The sequence below is a fragment of the Myotis lucifugus genome, unplaced genomic scaffold (assembly GCF_000147115.1).
Source record: "Myotis lucifugus unplaced genomic scaffold, Myoluc2.0 scaffold_15, whole genome shotgun sequence".
NCBI lineage: Eukaryota > Metazoa > Chordata > Mammalia > Chiroptera > Vespertilionidae > Myotis > Myotis lucifugus.
The window spans coordinates 1,488,970-1,515,292 of NW_005871063.1; the positions used below are offsets into that span (position 1 = coordinate 1,488,970).

Consider the following 26,323-nt stretch of genomic DNA (forward strand, 5'->3'; position numbering starts at 1 on the left):
AGGGAGGCCTGAAGGAGCACCTCCTCTGAAGTCAGGACTTCCTTCTCTGAAGTCTATCAGCCACATCAGCTCTTCTCCACAGCCTTCTAACCCTAGTGGCCCCCCCAAAACCTGTTTTAGTAAAACCTCAAGCCTCCCCACAGAGTATCCTCTCTTAGAACTCTAGACTTGGCTTCTCAGATTAAAATTTATTTTAACCAATTTGTAGGTCTTTAGTCAGACAGGAAATAACATGTTGCAGAGGAATTAAGCCAAGAACTCCGTGTCAATTTCAAAACCTCATTCTACCTTTGACTCACCCTGGGACCTATGAAGGTGACCTCACTTCTTGGGAACTCTTTTCTCATCTAGAAAATGGAAAGATGAATACTAACTTGCTTTGATCAGAGGCTTGTTATGTGTGTTGGGGGGTTGGGGGGGTGGAGAATGCATTTTGTAAAGGTCTTTAGAAAATACAAAGAGCTATAGAAAAATTAGATAATAAAGGTTTTGTCTAAGCAAGACCAGAATGGCTACTTCTCTTCATTTTCACCCTCTGTTGAATTAACCTTTTTCTTTAGGTTACAAAAGAAGGAACCCTATATTTCCTTCCAAAGGAAGTTTTTTTAAAATAAGTTTTTGAATGCCATTCATGTTTCAAGTTCTCCTAGAAATGGCTTTTTTCTTCTGGCATTATATATCCAAGATAATGAGGAATTCAGAAGAACCACCTGCTGATGAAAACATCCACAGGCTGGCCAGATGCCCAACAAAGATGAGTCCAATCCAATGAACAACTGAAGAAATTGCCTCTTTCTACACAAGCGGTTGGGTCCTTCATCTCTTAACACAGACCTAAGGCCCTGCAGCCCTTTATCAAATTCTTATGGAACAGAAATACCTCTCCATGGGATCTGAATTTTGAATAGGTTGAATTCCTCACCATCTTGGAAGCTTTTCCTTCTCCAGTTTACTTTCTAAAAATAATTCACTCCTTCTATTTTATAGTTTACAAAGCACTTCCACATATTTTAGCACATGTACAACCAAAGAATATGGGGGAAAGTACTACTTTAATATATTCACACATATGTATGAAATTACCTGTCTACCCAAGTAATGAATAGATGCCCTCAGGATCAGGAGATGAAAAAGACAAATGTTCTACCCTGCCCCTAAATTTTACAGTCATATTCTATCTTGTGTTTTTGATGGCTAAGAAAAGAGAAATAATCAAACCAAGATATGTTTAATGCCTTATTTCACCCATCCTGAAACAAACTAAAAACAAAAATTATTTTTTTAAAGATATAATTTTGTGTTCTAAAAAAAGTTAAGTCCTTAATCAATTTTACCAATCCAGAGGTACTAAATGAATACTTGACAATAATTGTCATTTTTCATATGGGAGTGCTTTAAAAAAAACTACGCTACATTTATGGTCATACATTTACATTTAGACAGAAACTTTATATTCTTATAGTTTTTGCATACATTATTTAATCTTGCAACACTCTGTGAAATAGGCACAGAAGCTATTAGTATTCCCATTTTCCAGATGACTAAACTGAATCTTAGAGGAACCTAAGGATATGCCCTTATCTGCTTAGTACTAAGTGGTAGAACTAAAAGTCAAACCTAATATTGAACTTTCTATGCTACACAGTGTTGCTTGCCTTGGTTATTTTAGGAAGAATAGGAAATAAGATTAGAAAGGCAGGAGGATCTTAAATGCTAGACAATGTCAAATCACTCAGGATTGGTGGTGTGTTTTGTTGGAGAGCAAGGGGATGGTGTGTGTGTGTGTGTAATATATTTTTATTGATTTCAGGGAGGAAGGGAGAAGGAGAGAGAGACAGATACATCAGTGATGATAGAGAATCATTGATTGGCTGCCTCCAGCATGCCCCCTACTGGGGTTCAAGCCTGCAACCTGGGCATGTGCCCTTGACCGGAATCGAACTTGGGACCTTTCAGTCCACAGGTTGACGCTCTATCCACTGAGCCAAACCAGCTAGGGTTGGCTTGTGTTTTAAATCAGAGCTAACCTATAGTAAGACATGGTACTCATTGTGACAGAGAAATGCTTACTGAAGAATGTACTGCCTTATCCTAAGCAGGTATTGAAAAGTAAATTTGGAGCTGATAGACAATAAATTTATAACTGGCACAATTATTTTGTTTCAAGATAGCTTGGAAGTCCTCCTCATCTCCCACCTGAACCAGAGTAATGACAACAGGTGCTGCCATTGATTGGAACCATGATTTAGTGAGGGTCATACAGCCATTTCCCAGGCTACTCTACCTGTGTTCTTGTAACCGTGATCTTCAATTGGTTCTTCAAGAATATTCTCCTATAGCATCCTTAATGATAATTCTAATTCTAGTTCTTCAGAAGCTTTCTACCGCTTCCTTTTGGGGGAGAAAACAATTAGAAAACAGGAAAGGGAAAAATGGCATTGGAGAAGTGGAGACTTTTGTCCCAGCTTTCTGCCGTGAGCTACTAAAGCTAAGCATGGTAGTAAGCTCAATTTGAAGGCAACTGGAACGTCAGTTAAAAAAATTTTTTAAAAAGGAAAAAGAAAATACTTTTCTATCCATCAGTGACTGATCCTCTTGCCTACTAAACATTTCTGGCGTAAGGTAGGGGGATCAAAAACCTTTTCCCATTGATCTCTTCAAGCTAGCCACACCCATTCAGGGGATGAAAGAGACCAAAGGGAAAGGGGAATTAAGGTGGATAGTACTTATTAAGCAAACATTGAAAAAAGTATGTTCTTGCTCATAGGTTTGTAAATAAGGGAATATCTGGTGTAAGCTTCTCCACCCAGAATGTATATAAGTGGATTTCTGGAAGCTCTTTAATGCTTAGTGCTAACGTCCTAAAATCTCTAATGGGGAAGGAAAGACCAAAGGGAAGAGAACAAAACAAAATGATTGAAAACTCTTGAGTCCTTCCATCTCTGGAGGAAATGTACTGCCTTTTCACAAGCCATCAAACCACTAACTTTCTCTTTTTAATGGTTGTGTTACAGTGATTCATCTTTCACTATAAGAGTACCTCTCAAATATTCCACTATAAAAGTACCTCTCAAATATTCCACAACACATATTAATCAAGAACCTTAAAACCCATCATAGCTTTCAATAAAGCAATTTGATAATGCTGACCATTTACTGGCTTCCATAACAAAATGCTCTCTTAATTTTCCTCCTACCTCTCCTTTAAGCATTGGAATTTCTTGGTGTTCTACTATAAGCCTCTTCTTTCATCACCCTACTCATCCATCTCCTCAGTCTATGGATTCAATTACCTTCTACCTGGAAGTGACAGAAATATGTTTCTCAGCCTAAAACTGTTTTCTAAGCAACAGGCCTATATATCCGACTGCCTGTAAACACAATATGAATGCCTCCCAAGCACCTCAAAACCAACATGTAAAAAACTAAAATCACCACCTTTCCCCCCAAAGTTTTCTTGCTCCTTTATTCTTTATCTCAGTGAATGGCAGCTCCAAACACCCAGTTAGATATCCAAGCTGGAAACCTAGAAGCTATTCTTGATCCCTCTTTTCCCTTCAACTCCCACAGGAAATTGAACTAATATTTCTGAAATCCACCCACTTCTCTCCATCCTACCAGCAACACCCCTAATTCATGGCACTATCATCGGATACCCTCTTAGTGAAGGTCTTTCCATCCAACCCATTCTCCACAGAGCAGCCAGAGACATTCTTATAAATTAGAAATCATATCACATAACTCCACCATGAGAAGGGCTTAAACCCCTTCAATCAGTCATAGGATAAAGTCCAAAGTTAAACATGACTTTAAAAATCCTTATCTTGCCCAGCCTACATCTCCACACTCATTTTTCCTCCCTCTTCCCTCACCAACACTATGAAAGTCTCGCTTTCTCTTGCCTCTGAGCTCCTGTATACGCTGCTGACTCCGTAGAGCCCTCTTCCCTTCCATCTAGCCCTGTGCACTTGGCCTAATCCTACCCATGCTGAGATTAAGTGGCTTATCCTATAAAAGCCTCCTCAGACTCTTCTGGATTGTGCTCCCAGAGTCCCCTATACTTCCCCCCACCTAAGCATGTAGCACACTTCATTTTTCTTTACTTCTTCTAAAAATCAGCTTTGTGGAGGTATAATTTACATACAATTAAAGTAGCCAATTTAAGTGTATAATTTAATACATTTTGACAAATATATCAGTGGTGCAACAACCACCACAATCAACATAATAGGACATTCCTATCAGTGCAAAGAGTCTCATTGTGCTTTTTTCCAGTAAATCCTCTCCCCACATCTCTGGCTTCAGATTAACCACTGATCTGCTGTCACTATAGCTTTGCCCTTTCCAGATGGCATATAAATGGAATCACATGTACATACATAGGCAGTCCGTAAACTTCCCAGCAATTATAAATAGCAACCAACCAGAAGTACAGTCTTAGAGACTAGCCCATGATGGTGGCAGGTAGGGGGAAAGGTCAACTACAACTTAGTGTGAATGTGGGGTAGAAGCAGTCATCCCTAGGATGAAATTGGTGAGGAGATTCAAGGGAGTAATTCGGGTAACAATTTAGGATCCTGAATTTGGGCAGAGGAAGAGAGTGAGTGATTTTGAATGCTTTTGATGGAGATGGTAGAGATGTTCATCAGCGGTTGGAAATATAGAACCGAAACTTGGAAAATAGTTGGGGGTAGAAAAGCTTGCCAAGAGAGTTGAAGAAGAAAAGAAAGCCATGGCTTTAGCCTTGGGTGATGGACAAATTAGAGAATATAAAAAGAAAAGATTAGTCTGTTTTTTAAAAAGAAGAGAGAGATCAAAGTAAACAGAAAAAAGATCCGGGGCAACAATGCGGTCATAGAAGGCACGAGAGCAGAAAATTATTTTTAAGCAGGGGAGAAGGGGAGCATACGAACTGAAAAATCCTATCTGGACATCAGTGAGGGTGAATCAACAAATATATCAAGACAAACTCACAATTTAAAGTATAATAACATAAGGGTTTTCATGTACAATTTTGAAACATTTAACGAAGTTTTGGAAAGGTCACACAGGCCAAGCATCAATAGAATGAAGAAAATGGGAAAGAAAGTGGGCAGGAAGTTAGCCAGCCGCTGCAGGGGCCTCGAGAAGAAAGGCGTTTATCAGGAAAACATAACCACTATTTTTTTCTGAAATTCCCGCTCTTGCTTATAAAAACCACAACACTCCTTGAAGTTAGAAAACATTTTCAATATGCTTCACTTTGCAGATTTGGAAACAGTACCCTAGAGAGGATTCAGTTTGGAAGGGAAAGGAGCCAAAAAAAAAAAAAAAAAGATTGCATAAGAAGCAGTGTAATCTTTCTTTGATGGCACTCACTGGGCGTTCTCTGAATTTACAATCAGGGGCTTCTAATTGATAAAGCTTTGATAGCACAAAAGGTCACCATGGATTACTCAGTCCTGCTTTGCAACATACTGTGCTCTTCACAAACATCAGCAATTAACTGCAATAAATAATGGCAGGAGTCACCCTTTCAAACACAGGACCGCATCCTGAAGCCCCTTGCCTGCAGTAAACAGCAGTAGGAACTGGCCTTTGTTGTAAACACTTTCCATCCCACAGTTAAATTCACCTCTGAAGCTTGTCTGATGTTTTTTTCCACTTAACACACTTATTAATTCTCCCACATGATTTTAAAAAAAACACATATTTTTAAAGAATTTCTGTATCATAAGCGATATATGAACCTGCCATTTAAAAATCTCTTTAGTTAAATTATCGCCTCTTTTATCCAACAACCCTTTATGGTCCTAATGATTTATTATTTTAATTCAGTCCAACTTGCATGGAGGAATTGGGTACCATTCTGTTGTAACATGTCTCATTCCCATTCCAATTTTGTTCGAAATAAGTGTGTTACAGTTCTCCCATTGGCAGTCAAGAAAACTTCATACAAAAGCGGCATTTACTTGCAGTTATAACAGAGCCAAGTAATACATATGCTATTTGACAGTTTGGAATATCTGTTTTCCAGCATTCATCTGGAGCTGTTATTGGACCATTAAAATTATTTTTTTACAGTTTTTAAAAGGCCCAAGACATACTAATTTGTCCTGATGGATGATATAATGTGTTCAGGTAAAAGAAAAATAAGTGTTACATAAAATATGACTGAACTGCCAACCACCTCCTCTTTACCTTTCTTTTGACTCTGTATATTTTTTTTTCTCCTTTGAAAATGGCAACTGGTAAAAAAATAAAAACCCCATTTTGACTTACTTATTACATGGTGATATTCACACCCCTTATCACAATGAGCAATGCCATTTTTAATCCAAAATAAGACTGAAACTTTTACTTTCACATGAAAGTAAACACAGATGGTCTGATAATAGTAGAGACTTTTGTACAAACTGCTTCATTTAAGGCAGGCCCATATAATGCCATATTTCATTAAATATGGCCTGTCTTAAATCAGACAGGCTCTCCTACAGGGAGCCAATCTTTATCTTTATTTAAACTCGGAGTGTGTGGCTTGTCTGTCACTATAAAAGACTTTGCCTTCTTTGTCCAGGGCCAGACCTTAAAGCCGAAAAGCAGGGTGGGTCTCTTTAACCCAGCCAGACCTACCCAATTTACAAACAGATTGTATTCGAAAGTTCTTTTGTAAGTCTATTGTGGGATTTTAAAAGCATTTTACCATAGAAACAATCTTATACCCAGTGGTTAGGCCCTTAGGAAAAGCCATAAAAGTTGGTTTAACCTACCATATAGTTGTGCTAATAGTTTAACAAGACCAAACTGCACCTGTGCTACATAAGGCTATAGAACTATGCACAGTGTTTCTATGAGAAAATGCATTGAGAGTTTCAGGTTTTTATGCCTATGACACAGCTTCCCAGGACCACCCTTTTCACTTTCTCTTGCAGACCTCACTCCCTGTTGGGCAACAGAATTTGGTCTTCCTTGCCCTAAATCAGAGGTCCTCAAACTTTTTAAACAGGGGGCCAGTTCACTGTCCCTCAGACATTCCACACATGCGCACTGCGGGCCCGGGATGAGTCGGCTGCTAAGCAGGACAGGCAGCGGCAGCAAAAACACCCGGCGGGCCGGATAAATGTTTTCGGCGGGCCGCATGTGGCCAGCGGGCCGTAGTTTGAGGACCCCTGCCCTAAATATTAGCCACCAGTGTTGGCAACTATCATTTGTTGCCAGGGTTCCAGCACAGTAGAAGAAGCATATATGGAAGATGAAGACAGAGCCTGGAGTCGAAGGGTGAAGGTGTGGGATAAAGCTGAATAGGTTAAGGATGGACAAAAGTCTCCTACCAGCTGCCAGCATACACCTCAGGCCACACTCCTTGGTCTGGCCTGTGCACCACCATTCTTTTCTTCCACCCTGAGGACTATCGTCTAATTTACTTTCAGTTGCTACTACCTATTGCTTCCACCAAGGTTTCTCTATTCCTCCTAGTCTACTACACCACAGAACAGCCATCTCAGCTTTTCTCCTTTGTTCCTGTGTGTCCTTTTGAAGTTTCCTAAAGATTGTTATCACTACTAACAAAGGAAGTCAGGGGATAAAAGAGCTCTCCTAAATTCACTTTACACATCTTTTTTAAAATATAGACTAAGTTAAGAAAGACAAAAATATACCTGGATATTTTCTTAAAATATGTTTTTATTGATTTTTTGTTTTTATTGATTTTTTTCTTTTGAGAGATTGGGGGGGGGATAAAGAGAGAAACATTGATGAGAGAGGAACATCATCAAGTGGCTGCCTCCTGCATGCCTTCTACTGGGGATCAAGCCCACAACCTGGGCATGTGCCCTGACCGGGAATCAAACCAGTGACCTCTTGGTTCCTGGGTCAATGCTCAACTGCTAAGCCACACTGGCTGGGCACACCTGGATATTAACAATAGTTTTTGGAGGACAAAACAAGGTTATGAATTTTCTGCAATGCTCAGTGCACGATGGGTCACATTGATGAAGATGTTCCACTTGGAATAACCACTGTGGTTTGCTATATTGCACACATCTGTTACACTTGGTTGGACAACTGTCTATAATATAAAAGCCTAAGCAACCAACCAACCAGCCAGTAGCTATGACAAGCACTAACCACCAGGGGGCAGACGCTCAAAGCAGGAGCTGCTGAGCAACAGCAATTTTGCAGAGTGCCCTCTCTCACTCCAGGACCTCTCAGGGGATGTCGGATTGCTGGTTTTGGTCCGATCCCCGCAGGCCAGGCCGAGGGACCCCACTGGTGCATGAATCTGTGCACTGGGCCTCTAGTGTTGATTATATTTTTGATGTCTAAGGATAAGAATTTTGAATTTAAGATTTATATCTATTTTAAATACACTTAGTGTTTAGTATAATGCTTCTATTTACTTCTGGATATAAAATATTAATCTCAAGTTATAAATAGTTTACTAATAATAAGTAACTAAATAATAATAAGGGTTGACAAAATTAAACTAGCAACTTGGTGGCAATGCTATTCTTTAGATCAGTGCTACCCAATGGAACATTTTGCAATGTAAACTTATCTGTTTTATCCTAGGCACTAGCCTCATGTAGCTATTAGGATCTTGAAATGTGCCCAGCCTGACGCGGTTCAGTGGTTGAGTATTGATCTATGAACCAGGAGGTCACAGCTCGATTCCCAGTCAGGGCACATGCCTGGTGTGTGGGCTTGATCCCCAGTAGGGTGCATGCAGGAGGCAGCTGATCAATGATTCTCTCTCATCATTGATGTTTCTATCTCTCTCTCCCTCTGCCTTCCCCTATGAAATCGATAAAAATACATTTTATAAAAAAAGATCTTGAAATGTGACTGAAGACTGAGGAACTGAATTTTAACACATTAAGCACCATGTCAGTCACCAGTGACTGAAACGGAAAGTAAGACAAAACAGGCTTGGTGCTTAATGTGTTCATTAATAAAAATTTAATTAAAATTTAAATAGCTGCATCTGGCTAGTGGCTACTATACTAGAAAGCTCAGCTTTAGACCATATGTTCTGCTAACAAAGCCTTTTTATTTCAGGAGGCAGCCTATCTATGTTTCTCTCTCTCATTGATGTTCCTATCTCTCTCTCCCCCTTCCTCTCTAAAATCAATAAAAACAAATATAAAAGACAAATATTTTATGATTCCACTTATATGAGATATATAAAGTAGTCAAATTTATACAGAATGAAAGCAGATGATAGTTTCCATGGACTGGGAGGAAGGGGAACGGGGAGTTTTTGTTTAACGTATATAGAGTTTTCGTTTGCAAGATGAAAAAGTTCAGGAGATCTGTTGCCCAACAATGTGGATATACTTAACACTACTGAACTGTACAATTAACAGTGGTTAAGATGATAATTATATATTTTTTAAAACCACAATTAAAAAAACACACACACAAACAAGTTGGCTTTTTTCTTCACTTCAGTTTCTATAGTACTGACTTACCCATCACCCAACTTCAACAATATTCAACTCATAATAAGATTTGCAATTCAGCCCCAGCTGGTTTGGCTCAGTGGATAGAGCAAGTTATTAACCAAAATGTTAACAAGTGCTATTTCTGAGGTATTGAGATTATAAGAACTTTTGGTGCATGTGCTTTTCTGTATTTTCCAATAATGTGTAATTATATAATTATTTTGCAATCAGGAAGAAATGTTATTTTTATAAACAAACCAATAAACTATCAAAGCTACTACTGAGCTGCCAACGGCCTCAATTTTGGTGGTGACTCAGACTGTGTGATTACATAAATATCAGTTTGATTAGGAAATAAAGAGAAAGGGGGTGAACTTAGGTTCTCTGAAAGGCCTAATAGGTTAAGTCACTACCAAGGTGATTCCCTTGCTCACCTATTCTAGGAAAGAAAGTCAAGTCACACAAAGCAAAACTGATCTAAGTGGGTACCAGCTGCAGCTCAGGGGTATGATGGGAAGGAACCTTCTCTGATGACAATTTTGTTTGAGAGTTTGTTGTCAAGTCTTCAGATGTCAAGTGTGAACCAGAATTCACCTTGATGAAGGCATAATGCAGATAATAAAGACTAAGCTATTACTTAACTACATAGGGAATCCTTTGTACATACGGTGCTTTATACTAAGGTATTCTACTTCTAATTCTGTCATTTTCCCTCATATATTGATCCTCAAATCTAGAACTCTTCACCCAATGATAGTTTAAGTGAGCAAGGTCATCAAAGCCTTGCCAATTTGATATATAACATTTATTCTCACAACAAAATGTGATTCCCTCACTTCAGATGTCCCCTTTAAAAAATTCCTCCTCGCCGAAACCGGTTTGGCTCAGTGGATAGAACGTCGGCCTGCGGACTGAAAGGTCCCGGGTTCGATTCCGGTCAAGGGCATGTACCTGGGTTGCGGGCGCATCCCCAGTGGGGGATGCTCAGGAGGCGGCTGATCGATGTTTCTGGTTCTCTATCTCTCTCCCTTCCTCTCTGTAAAAAATCAATAAAATATATTTTAAAATAAAATAAAATAAAAAATTCCTCCTCAATCTCAAGAAGGAATGAAAAAGTTAACAAAGTAATAATTGGATCAATTACAATGATGTGGAGACCATACTACCTTATGTTGGGTTTTGTATACAGGAACATAACAAACACCACACAAGTGTAAAGGTGAAAATTAAACAAAGACCCACGGGTCTGGCAGTAGTTAACTAAATGCAAAGACATGCATAATGTTTTTAAGCATTATATAATTTCAGAACTGAGAAAATTAAACAGTAGTATTTGTTTAAGAGGAATGAATAACCATTCAAAGAAAGCAGCTTTTTCGTTCTCTTAAACAGATATTAAACTATCAGGAAAATAAATCTATATACAAGAGTATCAGTTTATTTTTTCCCAGCTTGAGGCTGACAGAACCTAACAGATAAAATAGCCTCCTGCCAACTCTCTTTTGATATTTAAAGGATTCTTTATTTAGTTTGAATTACCAGCTAGGCTTACAGCTAGCTGACTTTAGAAAACTGGAGAGCCAAACCTCTGTCTATAGTTCCCCCTGCAGTTCATGAAGTTCTGTGCACAAGTAAACACAGTATGATTAGGAACCAATTTCAATCCTTTTATCATGTATCAGTTACTTTTAATTGTTAAATATATAACTTATATAATGTTTAATTCTTTTACTGGTTACTTATTATACACACTAAGTTCAATTTTGTTCAGTGAGTAGTTTATCACATTTAGCTACATCAATAAGCTTCAGCCACGTGTATTATGCTTACATGAAATGTAGACATATCACTTCAGTCAGGAGAAACAGGCATTCTGAGGAAGCTGAGCAAGTCAGAGAGAGACATCCAAATACGCAGAGTGAATAGTGCTGGCTTAAGTGCACTAACTTTGCTATGACACAGACACGAGCTAATGTTCAGAGTGTAACATGACAATCAAGCAAGTGGAAGGAATGCCTCTAACTTGAGTCCATGAATCTTACTTTTCTCAGGAAAGGAGTCTGTGTGCATGGCTGCCGAGGAAGTAAATCCAGTCAGTTTACTAATCAAAGAAATACCAGTTCTCCACAGGGCAGGGGACTTCATCAGAGGTGCTGTTCTCTTGTGGGGAAAAAGCCAGAGTCTAACTTTATCTGCACTTGTGAAAGAGCAAGAACAGAGCAGGGGGGCAGCTGCTCTCTTGGTAAATTCCAGCCCAAGGGTCCCAGTGACCAGGAAGCCCTCTAGAACAAAAAGATGCTGGTATTTGCGCCAGTGTCTAACATGCCATGGCCCAACTTGAATACTGGTCCTTAAGCCATGGCAGGGGCTGAGTGCTGGAGGGCTCATGACTGCTCCACTTGGAGCTTGCCCTGGTACATGGGTATGAATCCATCAACATTTTTTTCCAGGTGGCTTCTCAGGTCTCCTAGCACTTTTACTGAGAAGAGATACTGTTTAATTCTTGATATGAGTATGGAAATATACAATCAATACATTTTGGTTAATGAAATTGAAGAGGGTCTAGAAACACACACATACACACACACCTATTTGAATATTTAGTACCAGATAAAGATAGCATTTCAACCCAGTGTTGAATGGACAGATTGTTCAACTTTACTGCGGTATAATTGAAGTATACTCAGGTGCATGTCTAAAATACACAATTGATATCTCTTGACATGTTTATACTCACAAAACCATAATGATGATAATGAATATACACATAACTTCCAAGTTTCCTTGTGTCCATTGGCAGTCCCTCCTCAATGGCCATCCCCCCTCCACCCCAACCCATTCCCAGACAATGAGTGATCTACTTTCTCTAACTACAAATTAGTGAGCATTTTCTAGAATTTTATATGAAATTGAATCAGATAGCCCTAGCTGGTTTGGCTCAGTGGATAGAGCATTAGCCTGCGGACTGAAGGGTCCTGGGTTTGATTCCAGTCAAGGGCACATGTCCAGGTTGTGGGCTTGATCCCCAGTAGGGAGTGTGCAGAAGGTAGCCGATCAATGATTCTCTCTCATCATTGATGTTTCTATCTCTCTCCCTCTCCCTTCATCTCTAAAATAAATAAAAATACATTTTTTAAAAAATAAAAATGGGGGGGGGTAAGAGATCAACCGAAGGACTTGTATGCATACATATAAGCATAACCAATGGACATAAGACACTGGGGGATAGGGGAAGCCGGGGGAATGTCAAGAAGGGGAAAAAAGGGAGACATATATAATACTCTTTGTAATACTTTAAGCAATAAAACAAAATTTTTAAAAAAATAAAAAATAAATAAATAAAAATAGACCACCAACTTACACCATACACAAAAATAAACTCAAAATGGATAAAGGACTTAAATGTAAGACGGAAAACCATAAAAATATTAGAGGAATCTACAGGCAGCAAAATCTCAGACATATGCCAAAGCAATTTCTTCACCAATACAGCTCCTAGGGCAATGAAACTGAAGAGAAAATGAGCAAATGGGACTACATAAAAATAAAAAGCTTTTGCACAGCAAAAGAAACCATCAACAAAACAACAAGAAAGCCTACTGCATGGGAGAACATATTTGCCAATGTTATCACCAGTAAGGGTTTAAGCTCCAACATTTACAGGGAACTCATACAACTTAACAAAAGGAAGATAAGCCAATCAAAAAATGGGCAATGGACCTACATGGATAATTTTTGAAAGAAGACATAAGGAAGGCCAAGAGACATATGAAAACATGCTCAAAGTCACTAATCATCCAAGAGATGCAAATCAAAACGACAATGCGGTCCTATCTCACACCTGTCAGAATGGCTATCATCAACAAATCAACAAATAACAAGTGCTGGTGAGGGTGTGGAGAAAAAGGAACCCTCGTGCACTGCTTTTGGGAATGCAGGCTGGTACAGCCGCTGTGGAGAACAGTATGGAGTTTCCTCAAAAAACTAAAAATGCCTCCTATATGAAATGGCTGAACAGAAAAAAAAAAAAAGAAAAAAAAAACTAAAAATGGAACTCCCATTTGATCCAGTGATCCCACTTATAGGGATATATCCCAAGAAATCAGAAACACCAATCAGAAAGGACATATGCACCCCTATGTTCACAGCAACACAATATACCATAGCGAAGATTAGGAAATAGCCTAAGTGCCCATCAGCAGATGAGTGGATTAAAAAACTGTGGTACATGTACACAATGGAATACTACACTGTGGTAATTAAGAAGGAATTCTTACCATTTACAACAGCATGGATGGAACTGGAGAGCATTATGCTAAGCGAAATAAGCCAGTCAGAGAAAGATAAATATCACATGATCTCACTCATTTGTGGAATATAATGAACAACATAAACTGATGAACAAAAACAGATCCAGAGACAGAGAAGCATCAATCAGACTGTCAAACCTCAGAAGGAAAGTAGTGGAGGGTGGGGGTAAGGGGGAGAGAGCAATCAAAGGGCTTGTATGCATGCATATAAGCATAACAAATGGACACAGACACAGTTGCTTGTATGAAAAATAATACAATAATTAATAAAGAATAAATTCTATTTTGTGTACTCACAAATGTAAAACTACTTTTGCCAACCTGATTTAAGGAGATAAAATGACTAGTTTAATAATCCAATAAGCCCTTTTATAAATACTACTCATTTTTTAATCCTTCCTGCTGAGTTCATGATAAAAGAAACTCACTCTTTTTCTCTTTAACCTTTTATATTGTCCTAATTCTTATAGCTATTTGAAAGTCCTCAAATTTATGCAGTAATTTATAATATATAGATGGTGTCCATTAAAATTGAAGTTTTGCAGATATATTTGGAGAATATCAAAATGCAGTATTCTTAACATTTATATTTTCCAGAGCAAAATTTTACCTTATAAAGTTTATCAATGATTGGGGGAAATGGTAGTATGTATAACACTGTGGAATACTGAACTAATCTAGGCGGTATCTTCCAAAAATTACTAATGCACAAAAATTTACTCTAATGGTGAAAGACTGAATAGAGAAATTATGGTTTATCCAAATGACAGAATTTCATGCAACCATTAAAAACCATGTTACAGGTAAATACTCAATTGATTCTGTAATTAATCACTAAAGAATATTAAATATATTCAGGACTTATAACATTAAAATACAACTTATAAAATATACAGTTTGATCTCTATTTAAATATATATACATACATATATATATATATATACACACACATATATATATATAAATATGACCAGGGAACTTATATGCATATATGTTTAGCCCATGGACACAGACAATAGTCTGGTGAAGGCCTGGGAGGGGCGGGTGCAGGATGGAGGGGTTCAATGGGGGAAAAAACAAAGGGGACATCTGTAATACTTTCAACAATAAAGATACATTAAAATAAATACATAAATATATATGCCACATATCTACTCATATTACATCCATGTATGTCTATATTCTACAAAGAAAACAAAGAGTTAGCAAAATATCTCTCTGGGAGATAAGAACATAGTTTTTTTTCTTCTTTACTGTGGTTTACTTTCCATTTTTTTCTATTAAAAATGTAAATTTTCTTATGTACTCATAAGAAAAAATTTACTTAAAAATTTTTATAATTCAAAAAAAGGTTAAAGAATTGACTCTTCTTCAATCAGACTCAAACCTTAAAATATGTTAATATTGCCTGACAGGCATTATCCATTTGTTTCTACAAAGTTGTCCCTCTCCAAAACCCCAAACAAGTGCTATATTATACTTCCATGCATCCCACATTCTCCTTGGTCACTGGCAACTGCTGCTGCTATATTATCTCATCAACCCAGGCATTATCCTCTTACCAGTTAATGACAAAAATTATCTCCTCTGCCAACCTTTCTCAAGTTCCTTATAAACTTTTAGATTCTGAAAAATACCTCAGAAAATACTCCCCATACAACTCAAGAGGCTGAGGAAGTAATGTTAAGACTTATGTTTAAGTCATAACAATAAAATATACTACCAATACTACTGGACCCATACTATGGAGCATTATTTGGCAATAAAAAGGAATGGAATACTGATACATGCTACATAGATGAATCTTGAAAACATTATGCGAAGTAGAAGAAGCCAGTCACAAAAGACCACAGATTGTATGATTCCATTTATATAAAATGCCCAGAACAGGCAAATTTATGAGATAAAAGTAGACCAGTGGTTGCTTAGGGCTGGGGAAGCAGAAGGGGGGACAATTGGGATTGACTGTTAATGGGCACAGGCTTCCTTTTAAGAGGTACGAACATAATTCTAAAATTAGATTGTGGTAAGGATTACACAGCCCTATAAATACAAAAAAAAATGAATTGTATACTTTTAAATTGGTGAATTGTATGGTATGTGAATTAGATATCAAGAAAGCTGTTTGAACTGTACTAAAAAATACTACTGTAACTATTTCTTACAGCTACCATTGAATAGTTAGTATGTACAAGAAACCTTAGAGACCTTATATCACCTGATTCTCACCAACTCTTCAAGGTCAATTTTTAACATTTAATAGAGATGAGAAAACAAGTTCAATGAACTTAAAATATTTACACAAAGTAACAGAGCTATTCAGGAATGGTGCCTAGATATATCATTCTAAAGAAATGTCTCTCTGAAGCCCATGTTTTCTAAACTATGCCTGTCATGCTCGCCATCAACGAGCATACTGGAAATAATTGGAATAATTGGAATATGGACAAATGCCCTTAAAAGAGCAGGTATTTTGTTTTCTATCAGTGGTGGGAATAAGTTTTTTTGAGGCATCATTATAGGAAATAAGGCTTAAAAGAGTGAATGCCATTGTTATTTAATTCAAAAGCCACATCTAGAAGACAAATGACTCTGGAAAACAATTAAAAGTAATTAAGGTTATGTAATGTGTTCCTTCTCTTTCAGTTTATTCGGAGCTACACTGTACATGTCTTCAAGGTACAGACATCATCTGATTTGTCTTTCTTAAGTCAATGCTTCTAGGGTGGTGAAGACTTGGGGGGGGGGGGGTTGAAAGGAGGGAGGGAAGGGGGAGAAAATGTAATACTATCAATAAAAAATGTATTTTTTAAAAAGTCAATGCTTCTAGAAATTCCTTGTTCTTTATTTAGATGAAATGCTAACAAAATATTAATATACAGAAATGATCACCATTTCTTTAAATCACATTCATTAGGCAAAATAAATATTCCTTTATTTAGATTTTATTACTCATATTTAGTTTTTATCCATACATTTAGAGGACTTTACAAACACTAACTTATTAGCAGTTCCAGAAAGGTAGTTGGATAAAAAAGGCAATTATATGAGGAAGAAATACAAAGATGATACTAAAAGGACCATATTTTGTGGCTTCATCTATAATGCAACTAACAATCTATATAGTTGCTGTTATCCTGTTTGCTGCTGTAACAAATTATCACAAACTCAGAGGCTTAAAACAACACTAATATATTATCTTATGGCTCTGTAGGTCAGAAATTCGACACAGGACTCACTGGACTTAATTCAAGATCCTGGCAGGGCTGCATTTCCTTCTGGGGCACTAGAAAATGTTTCCTTGCCTTTTACATTCTAAAGAGGTTACCTGTGTTCCTTATCTCATGGCCCCTTCCTCCTTCAAAGCCAGTAAGTGGGTCAAGTTCTTCTATCATCATTTCACTCTGATCTCCTTTTACCTCCCTCTTCCACTTTTAAGCACCCTTATGATTATATTGGGCCCATCCAAATAATCCAGGTAATCAATCTCATTTTAAAGTCCTTAATCCCATCTGCAAAGTCTTTTTGAAATTTAATAACATATTCACAGATCCTGAAAATTATGACATTGCCATCTTTGGGTGGCAATTATTTGCCTTTGTGTTCAAAAAAATCAGGATTATACACATAGTAAATTGAGCCTACAGTGGAGGGCTTGATTTGGGTTAAATACTAATGTTTTAAATAAAGAATGTAGAACTTGGGGTGAAAAATCTCTCCTTTCTGTTTTGTCAGATTTTTACTGGCATTCTATTTTGAACCATAATTAGATATGTGGGAATAACAGGAGAAATAGGGTGCCATTCAAACCCATGGGAAAAAAAATGGAAAGATCTAAGTGAATCTGTCCATTTTTTATTTGAACAAAAACCTGAAAAAAGCTTATTTTGTATTTTCTATCTTTTCATATACATTGTTCTGCCTTGGCACTCAGAAAGTACCATTTACACGGCCTTTACCACATAATAGGATATTGTATTAATTCAAACTAGAGGAAAAGTAGCTGGGAAGACTATACTTGAGCATACTAACCAGGAGTTTTTACGAACCTTTAAAATAAAATATCCAAGTAATCATTATATATGTATATGTGGTTAAGAAATCAAACATCTCCTTTTTGAAAGGCCTAAATTCAAAGTGAAATTATATCACTATTTTTTTAATTCCCCAGAAAAATGCACTATCGCATGTTTAACATTTTCAATTTAGTTTTATATCTTTTCTGACTCCAAGACAGAAGAGAGATGTTTGATGTACTCAAGTTATAGCCAGCATCTACCAATTCTTTGATTCGACTTTTTAAAGTACTTATGCTTGAATCTAGAATCCGAGGATTTTCAATTATTTGTGAAATGCTAATTTTTTCTTCTATGAGGCAATCTATTTTATCATTAAACTTTTTCTCTCCCAAGAAGAGCACATCTAGATAGCTCAAGACAAACTTCTGTACTTCCTGTTCAGTGCACCCAAGAGAACACAGCTTCTCTTTGATATTTGTGTAGTTTCTTTTGGCACAGCCATTGGAAAGGTCTAGGATTTCAGCTCCTGGACCACATATCAGAACAAGCAGCTCCTCATTGTTCAGGTTGAAAGTTGACTGTAAAAACATAATGTTAGCTTTTATCCGTTTTGTGCTCTGAATTAAGATGAAAGGGTTTTTTAAAATTATTTTCCTGACAAAATCTATGGGATCACTGTGACCTAAGGACAAACATACTTCCTGCAAAAATTCAACCATCTGTTTATTCAAATCAAGACTATTGGAGAAGGTACGTGGGGCATTGTTCAATAATCGACAAAGGCACTTCCGGGTCAATCCAACTGAGTAGAGAAACTTTATATTATTCTCCAGGTTTACGTTGTTATTGGACCGAAAAAATGATTCAGGAGAACGTTCCAAAATATCTACAATTTCAAGGTCCGATGTCATAATTGTTCTCCACAAATCCCATCGTTTTGAAAGATTTTCAGTTGTGCGTGTTAAGGCTCGTGGATATCTTGATATGATGCTAGCAATCACTTCTTGGCCAGCTCCTTTGGACAGAAGGAACATCTTCAGATCCTGCTCATTAATACCCGTCCTATTAAAAACTCCGGGCTGTCGTTTCTTGGCCATGTCAACATCTACTCCCATAGTAAGTAAGCTATTCAGTAGTCTATTCTTCAAAGGCTCACTGTCTTCATTATCAGACTTCACACCAAAAAACCTAAATGAAACTGATCTGAAGAGTATTTCTGGTGAAAATCGGGTCATCCAACATCTTGAGCCAAAGAGGAAGTGACTTCTCATATACAAGAGGTTTCGTGGTGCCAGAATGGTCAAGTAGCCCCAACCTTTTGGAACGCTGTTAAAACAACATAGACAATATTATATAATGTATTAAACAGTTGAAAGACCATATTATGATCCTGTAAGTATCATGGTCCTTTCTGTAAGAAGTTATTGGTAGCTCCAGTTCTCCTGGTGCTGTGGTAACAATTCAGCCACTGTATTTTCACTCTCTAGCTCATTACTTCTAATTATCTGTGAGCCTGAGCTCCATACATTCTCAACATAAAGAAAGACAGTATAGCATCATCACTGCTCCAGAATTATCCCTACCTTTACCTTGCTCTTCTTATTTGGCCTTACCTGCCTTGGCTATCCAAAACCAATTGCCCCTCTCCATTTCTGTTTTATCCTCCTGGTTCCAAACCTTTGGCTTATTCCTACTAACTGATGTTTTCAATTCTGCCTTGTCTTCCAACTTCCCAGATCTTCGGCCTTGCCCCTGCCCATAGATACCAGACTTCTTTGCCTCTGTTCTCACATCCTGGTTATCAAACTCTAAATTTACCCCTGAAAACCAACACCAGAATTATTTTATTTTATTTTATTTTGGTAAAGATTTGTTTTATTTCTACTGGGGAAAAGAGAATGATAAATAAAACTGTTCTCCAATTTGCTCTCCACTGTGTACAAACATACCCACACACACACAAAAAAAATACACACACACCAAAAATACCCCAAACAAAAAGAAACCAAGAATCAAAAATCAAAACACCCTCAAACTGCACCAATACTTTGGATTTTGACCAAAAGAATAGATCCTAGGAGGAAGTGCAGAATGCCAAATCAAATGAATGAAAATGCTGAACAAAAAGCATTATTAATATACAAAATATTTATATTTCTGAACTAGTAACAGTTGGTTCTCCGTGTCTGTAAAATTTTGGAACCACATAGCTGATTTGTTAAATCTAGTCCATGCCAGCTTCCAAAAGCCAGAAAAGATTTTAGTTAGCTTCATTCTTTGATGCCTCATCAAAATTTTCTACAAGATCTGAAACATCATCATCTTCCTCATCAATGTCTTCTGGTTTTGGTGCTTTGCTATCCATCACTTGCCAAGGGAACTGTTCAGCTAACTTCCTAAGACTTGAGAAGCTGTCAGCACCAAACTGACTTAATATTCCAGGAAGCATTTCTGTGATTCATTTGGTTTTTGTATGACTGGTAATTGTGTTAGCAGAAAGGGAAGCTTGGACTTCGGGATTGTTGAAATGAATAACTGTTCCATCATCTTTAATCATGTTTACCTCTTCAATACCAGCTTTCCAGAAAACTCTGAAGTTTTCTGTCATCAGCTGTAGCTATTCTATGTACCACCTTCTTTCTGCAAGCCATACCCTTGTCCCCTATCTGGATCTGAGCCTGAAGTTTGGCTAACTTTTCTTGATTCATGCTGTTGGTAAATCTGAGGCAGGGAGAGTCCTCCAACACCAGCATACGGCAAGAGCAAGAGGGTTACCTCAGCCGAGACACCAACACCAGAATTCTTGCACCATAAACACATTTTTCTAGATTCATGGCACTCTTTAAATCCAGGCTATTATTAGAGCCTAATTCTTAGCTCTGGTCAACAACTACAACTGCTTCCAATCTCCTCACTCAATTTACATTATTGTCCCCTTGGTTGTAACCCAACAACTCCAAACCAATGATCTAGTTGGGATATTTAATCCAAATAATACACCACACATGGAACTGTGCTGCAAGATGACATATTTAAAAGTTACTTTTACCATTCTCCCCAGGCCACCACATTGCAAAAGACGAGCCCAGGGCTCTCTGCATCAGTTTCACAACACATATAACTTTGTGCAAGTGGTTAAAAACTCAATATCTAATTTTCTTGATCATTCAGAAATGAGTCATGAAATGTATGAACTGCTACATGGTAACAATCATAAGTCCCTAGTAAAGTGATCATCTATTTATAGGAAATATTTTATGAGGAAAGCAACAAAGATTATTCTTATCAGATAATTTATTTTCCTAAGCTACTTATGGTCTGAATCATACAATAATACATATATTTTTTAAATTGTACTTTATCCTTTTCAGACTACACAGCTGTGATGAACTTAGATTTTTATTCCTAATTACTTACAATGGGCTCTTATCACTTAAAAGCGGCACTTTAATTAAGCATAAAATAGAAAATAGAGCTAGATGATTTCAACTCACCACTAATATCTTTGGACTTGAGATACTGCTTTCAAGATCAACATCATAAAAGCCTCTCTGAGCCTATCCTTTTAATTATTCCAATTTAACAAGAATTTAGATTATGCCTACAGACTGGGAACATTCCTATAGCTCAGATAATCTAAAGATCCTCAAAGAATCGGAAAAATATTCCCAAAGTATGGAATCCAATAGCATTCAAACAAAAGTGCAGACTGCTCACAAGGTAAACATCAAACAAAAGCACATATTAGACTGCCCTATACTTTGAATTCACTATTCTTCACTTCTCCATAATGCTACATGCTACTATGTAATTATTCACTCTCCCAAAAATGCATGAATTTAGAAACTTAAAAAATAAGGTCCTCTTTCTAACTAAAGCAGTGGTTCTCAACCTGTGGGTCGCAACCCCTTTGGGGGTCGAACAACCCTTTCACAGGGGTCGCCTAAGACCATCGGAAAACACATATATCATTACATATTGTTTTTGTGATTAATCACTATGCTTTAATTATGTTCAATTTGTAACAATGAAAATACATCCTGCATATCAGATATTTACATTACGATTCATAACAGCAGCAAAATTACAGTTATGAAGTAGCAACGAAAATAATTTTATGGTTGGGGGTCACCACAACATGAGGAACTGTATTAAAGGGTCGCAGCATTAGGAAGGTTGAGAACCACTGAACTAAAGAAAGGCTTTACATTGCCCAAATCAAAAATTTGCTCTTCCAGACGCTCAAGGGTAACCTCTACTGAATAATCAGACAGAACACTGACAGCTATGGATAAGACCAGTACTTTCCAAAGAGGGGTAGCAATATGATCCAACGGAATGTAGGAACAAACAGTAAAATTCCAACTTATATTTGCCTCAGCCTTTTAAAATTTCTACTTTCTGCCGAAACCGGTTTGGCTCAGTGGATAGAGCGTCGGCCTGCGGACTGAAAGGTCCCAGGTTCGATTCCGGTCAAGGGCATGTACCTTGGTTGCGGGCACATCCCCAGTAGGAGATGTGCAGGAGGCAGCTGATCGATGTTTCTCTCTCATCGATGTTTCTAACTCTCTATCTCTCTCCCTTCCTCTCTGTAAAAAATCAATAAAATATATTAAAAAAAAATGATTCTCAAAAAAAATAAAAATAAAAAAAAAATAAATAAAAAAAAATAAAATTTCTACTTTCTGTATTTTAAAATGTATACAATATATATTGTAAGACATGTACCTAACTCACCAATAAATAAAATATAAATATATTGAAAGTACATGTATAAACCTCTCTTGGAGAGTATACACAATCAAAAAAAGCCTACTCTAGAGAACACATCCTCAAACAGGGTTGAACAAGCCACAGAAAGCTCAAAAAAAACTCTATTAATGAAAGACTAAAAGAAAGTGAAAATATATGCCAAGTTTCTTAACAAAAGTGCATTAAGGGCCCTGACCGGTTTGGCTCAGTGGATAAAGCGTCAGCCTGCAGACCGACGTTCCCAGGTTCGACTCCAGTCAAGGGCATGCACCTTGGTTGCCGGCACATCCCCAGTAGAGGGTATGCAGGAGGCAGCTGATTGATGTTTCTCTCTCATCGATGTTTCTGACTCTCTATCCCTCTCCCTTCCTCTCTGTAAAAAAATCAATAAAATATATTTTTTTAAAAAGTACATTAAGGTTTCTCCTGAATCTCATAGGTGGATTTTATGTCTTTGTGCATAATTCCCTCTCCATGGAAATATCTTTCACACAAATTAACATGTCCAAAACCAAAATGAGCATCTTTCCCAGCCCCCAAACTAGAACTCCTCTGATTAATAAAATCATTATCACTAACCTGAGTCACTCATGATAAAAATACAAAAGCTTTGCTTTCTCTCCCTTCCTCAACCTATCATCAAATCATGTATTCTGCTTGTTCATCATCTCTGAACTCCAACCTCTCTACTCTTTACTTTTCATTCACCCAGACTATAATAGCCACCTAACTTGCTTCTCTAACATCTGTCACTCAAAACTTCCATCATAGTATACTTGTAAAACAAGTATGTAATTATGTCCCTCATTTACTGATTAAAGATCTCTGTAGCTCTCCCCTACAAAGTAAAATCTTCCGACTGAGCTTCAAAGCCCTCACCACACAGTTCCACCTATCTTTCTAGCTAGCTTCTATTCTACAACTTCACCACTAGGCACCACTGCCTCTCAAACCTCTGGTCCTAAACATCCTTGTCCACTCTTGTCTCCCTGCCTTGTTAAGGTATCTTTCAGAAAGGCCTATCATCCTGATGTCTATCCATAGTACAAGATCCCATTCAAATACTACCTTCCTACAAATCTTTAACTAAACAAGTATACATTGTTGAAGTGAAGCATTTATTTTATAATTACTTATTACTAGGGAATCTACACTATTTCTATGGGGGGGGGGGCAGAAAGAGCTCAGTTGGACTTAGAATTGGCAACTAAAATTTGGTTTTGACTACAATACTATACATGCAATAAACTGACCCAAAATATATTATGAACAGTCTCAGCGAAGCTTAATACAATGTTACCTAATATCAAATGTTGGTGAGCATATGAGGATATGGGAGAAATTCTCAAATACCACTGCTGGAAGAGAATTTGGTACCCTCCATCATATCCTTTAAGCCAACATTTCCATTTCTGGGAGATTATCCAAGACAAGAATACACATTATTATGAAAAGGATTATCATCATAATACTATTTGCTATAGACAAAAAGAAGGAACCCAATGTCCCCCAAAAGAATGACTAATAAGTTGTGGTACAACTATGTAATAAAATACTATACAGCCTCCTTTTTAAAAATGAGGCAGATCTAACACAATGGAAAGATGTCCAAAGTATTTTAAGTGGCAAACTGCATAATGGTATGAGTAGGGTAATATGCAGAAAGAGAGAAAAAAATGGAACAAAACAGTTATCTCTGACAGATTAATGGCAGCTATGTACTAATTCTGAAATATTAAAATATTAATTTATGTGTTTATTGCAATCTGATATTAAATTTTAAAAAACAAATTAAAATTGTCTTGGAGTACAAAAACATAATAGAATAATATATATTACCTTTACCTATTTTTCAGTTTTCAACACAAAAATGTTAAACCTGATAAATATCAATGCTACTTTACTCTTTTAGCACCCAATTTCCATCCAAAATACTCCCCTTACATCTAGTAAGGTGAATAAATATTTAAACAGCCTAATGCAAGAAGTATCAACTGCCTCAATCTACAAGTTTCCAAAATAATTAATACTCCATAATGTATTTCAATCTCAAATTAACGTTTTTAATGAGCCAAAACCATTATTGCCAGGGGTGAAATCCAAAATTTAAAAATACACTGAAAATCTGTGTACCTACAACTTGTATGGTCTAAGGAATAAAAGAGGTTTTACATCGCCCTCTGCTCCACAGAAGCCTAATAAAGGGGCTTTTAATGAATGGCTAATGCCTGGCCCTAGGGTATTACACTCCAGTGGGCCTTCTTTCCACAAAACAAGCAGTTCAGAGACCTTGACAACAATGCATTTCTCACCTCATTAGTCTTAAGAGGACCTCTGCATTCCTCCAGAAAAAGCTGGAAAATAGTTGTCCCTAAAAATGGCCAAAAAGAAGGGGGGGGTAGGGGGTGGGAGGGAAGAGGTTACAAAATATTGTCAGGACTTCGCAATACAGAAGAGTTCAATCCCACCTAGCACTGCAGGTGCATAATCTCATGAGATGCATAACCTTCCTGCACACTAAACATCTCAGAGATATTGAGAAGAAAAGGGCAAGTACAGGCCTGAATATGATCAGAAAAGGTAGCAGAATCACGAATGATCTGTAAAACCAAAACTAACTGCTTCACGTACATTGTCTTCATTAAACTCCACAAGCTAAAAAGTAGGCTTTATCCCCGAAATTCCAAAGCGCCGACTTTTCTTCCTAGCCTCTCTTAGCTAGGTGAAGCGCAACTTCGAACCCAGGGGAGCCTGTAGATCAAAACTAAGGTTAATGCCACAGGTTCCATTCCACGGACTCCTCCCATCCCTCCTCCTCCCACAAGGACAACTGTGCAAAGAGCTGCGTGGGAACTGGGCGCCGCGATACCTCCAAGTCACCCGCACCCGCTTCTAAAAATAAAAAGCACAGCAGCAAAGCCAGCAACGGCAACTCGGACTGTACCGAAGAACCAGAGAGCGCTTTACTTCCGCCTCCGGAAGCGGAAATTCACGAACTTCCGGCCACGGGCCGCGCGGTGACGTCACCACCTTGCGTGCCCCCGCGGCCAGGGGGCCGCCCTCCGTAAACCAACGCGAGATGCCCAGCAGGGGGCGGCAGAAGACCGCGGTAACGCGGTAAGCGCGGGGAGCCCACAGCTGAGGCGGGGTGGGCGGGGCCGGGAGCCTTCCCGGTGCCCGGGCCGGCGGCAGAGAGTTGCTGCGGGGTCTCAGTGCTTTCTGGCGACGGGCGGTGAGCAAGTCCCTATCATATAAACGAATGTTGCGGCCTGATAGGGTGATTCCGCGTATTCACGTGGCTCACGTGACGCCGAGGAACACTTTGGCGTTTGTGCCGAAAAACACCTGCGATAAGAGGCTCATGAACAGCTCCGGATTCTTTCTTTTCTGAGCGACCTTCTGGAGTGTGGCTGCGGGTCCGACATCAGGCTCAGCCCGCAGGCTCGGAGAGCAGTTCTGATAAACTTCTATTTAACTGCTGGCAGCACGACTGCTCCCTGGTTCGTATTAAACTGTGCCGAGTTTGGGCTGTTTGAAGTCTCAGCCGAAACTCCCTCCACCGCCGGTGCGAGTGTGGCACCTCGGGGGGCGTCGCCTCAGTCTTCCTGATCGGGTCGCTCCCCTGGGGATGGTGACAATGGAGATCAAGTTTCAATTGGAGGCAATTCTGCTGTTCCCTCCTGCGAGAGAGAGATTATACTCCGAAGAGTGAGATCAGCGCCAGGCCGCCCGGTTACATAACGGAGGAAGCGGTGGGCCTTAGAGAAACACGTGGGGCGAGAGGGTTGTTCCTGAATTTCACGGCCAGAAGCACTGACTG

The 26,323-nt window shown here is 38.2% G+C and overlaps 1 protein-coding gene and 1 pseudogene across 3 annotated transcripts; both read right to left on the bottom strand.

Annotated features, from left to right (window-relative positions):
• Window positions 1-17,327: 17,327 nt before the first annotated feature.
• On the bottom strand, window positions 17,328-25,480 carry MTERF1 (mitochondrial transcription termination factor 1). 3 transcript variants are annotated; one of them, XM_006084942.3, is made up of 4 exons: window positions 25,373-25,467; window positions 25,135-25,254; window positions 24,816-24,874; window positions 17,328-19,077 (listed from the first exon to the last, which is right to left on the bottom strand). In XM_006084942.3, exons 3-4 carry the CDS (start codon window positions 24,818-24,820, stop codon window positions 17,913-17,915), a joined length of 1,170 nt encoding a protein of 389 aa, XP_006085004.1. In that variant the 5' UTR covers window positions 24,821-24,874; window positions 25,135-25,254; window positions 25,373-25,467; the 3' UTR covers window positions 17,328-17,912. The 3 variants fall into 3 exon arrangements, with proteins under 3 accessions (XP_006085004.1, XP_014307861.1, XP_014307859.1); XM_014452375.2 differs by lacking the exon at window positions 25,135-25,254 and having other exon boundaries at window positions 25,448-25,480; XM_014452373.2 differs by lacking the exon at window positions 25,135-25,254 and having other exon boundaries at window positions 25,373-25,480.
• LOC102426353 lies at window positions 19,817-20,510 on the bottom strand (annotated as a pseudogene).
• Window positions 25,481-26,323: the final 843 nt, after the last annotated feature.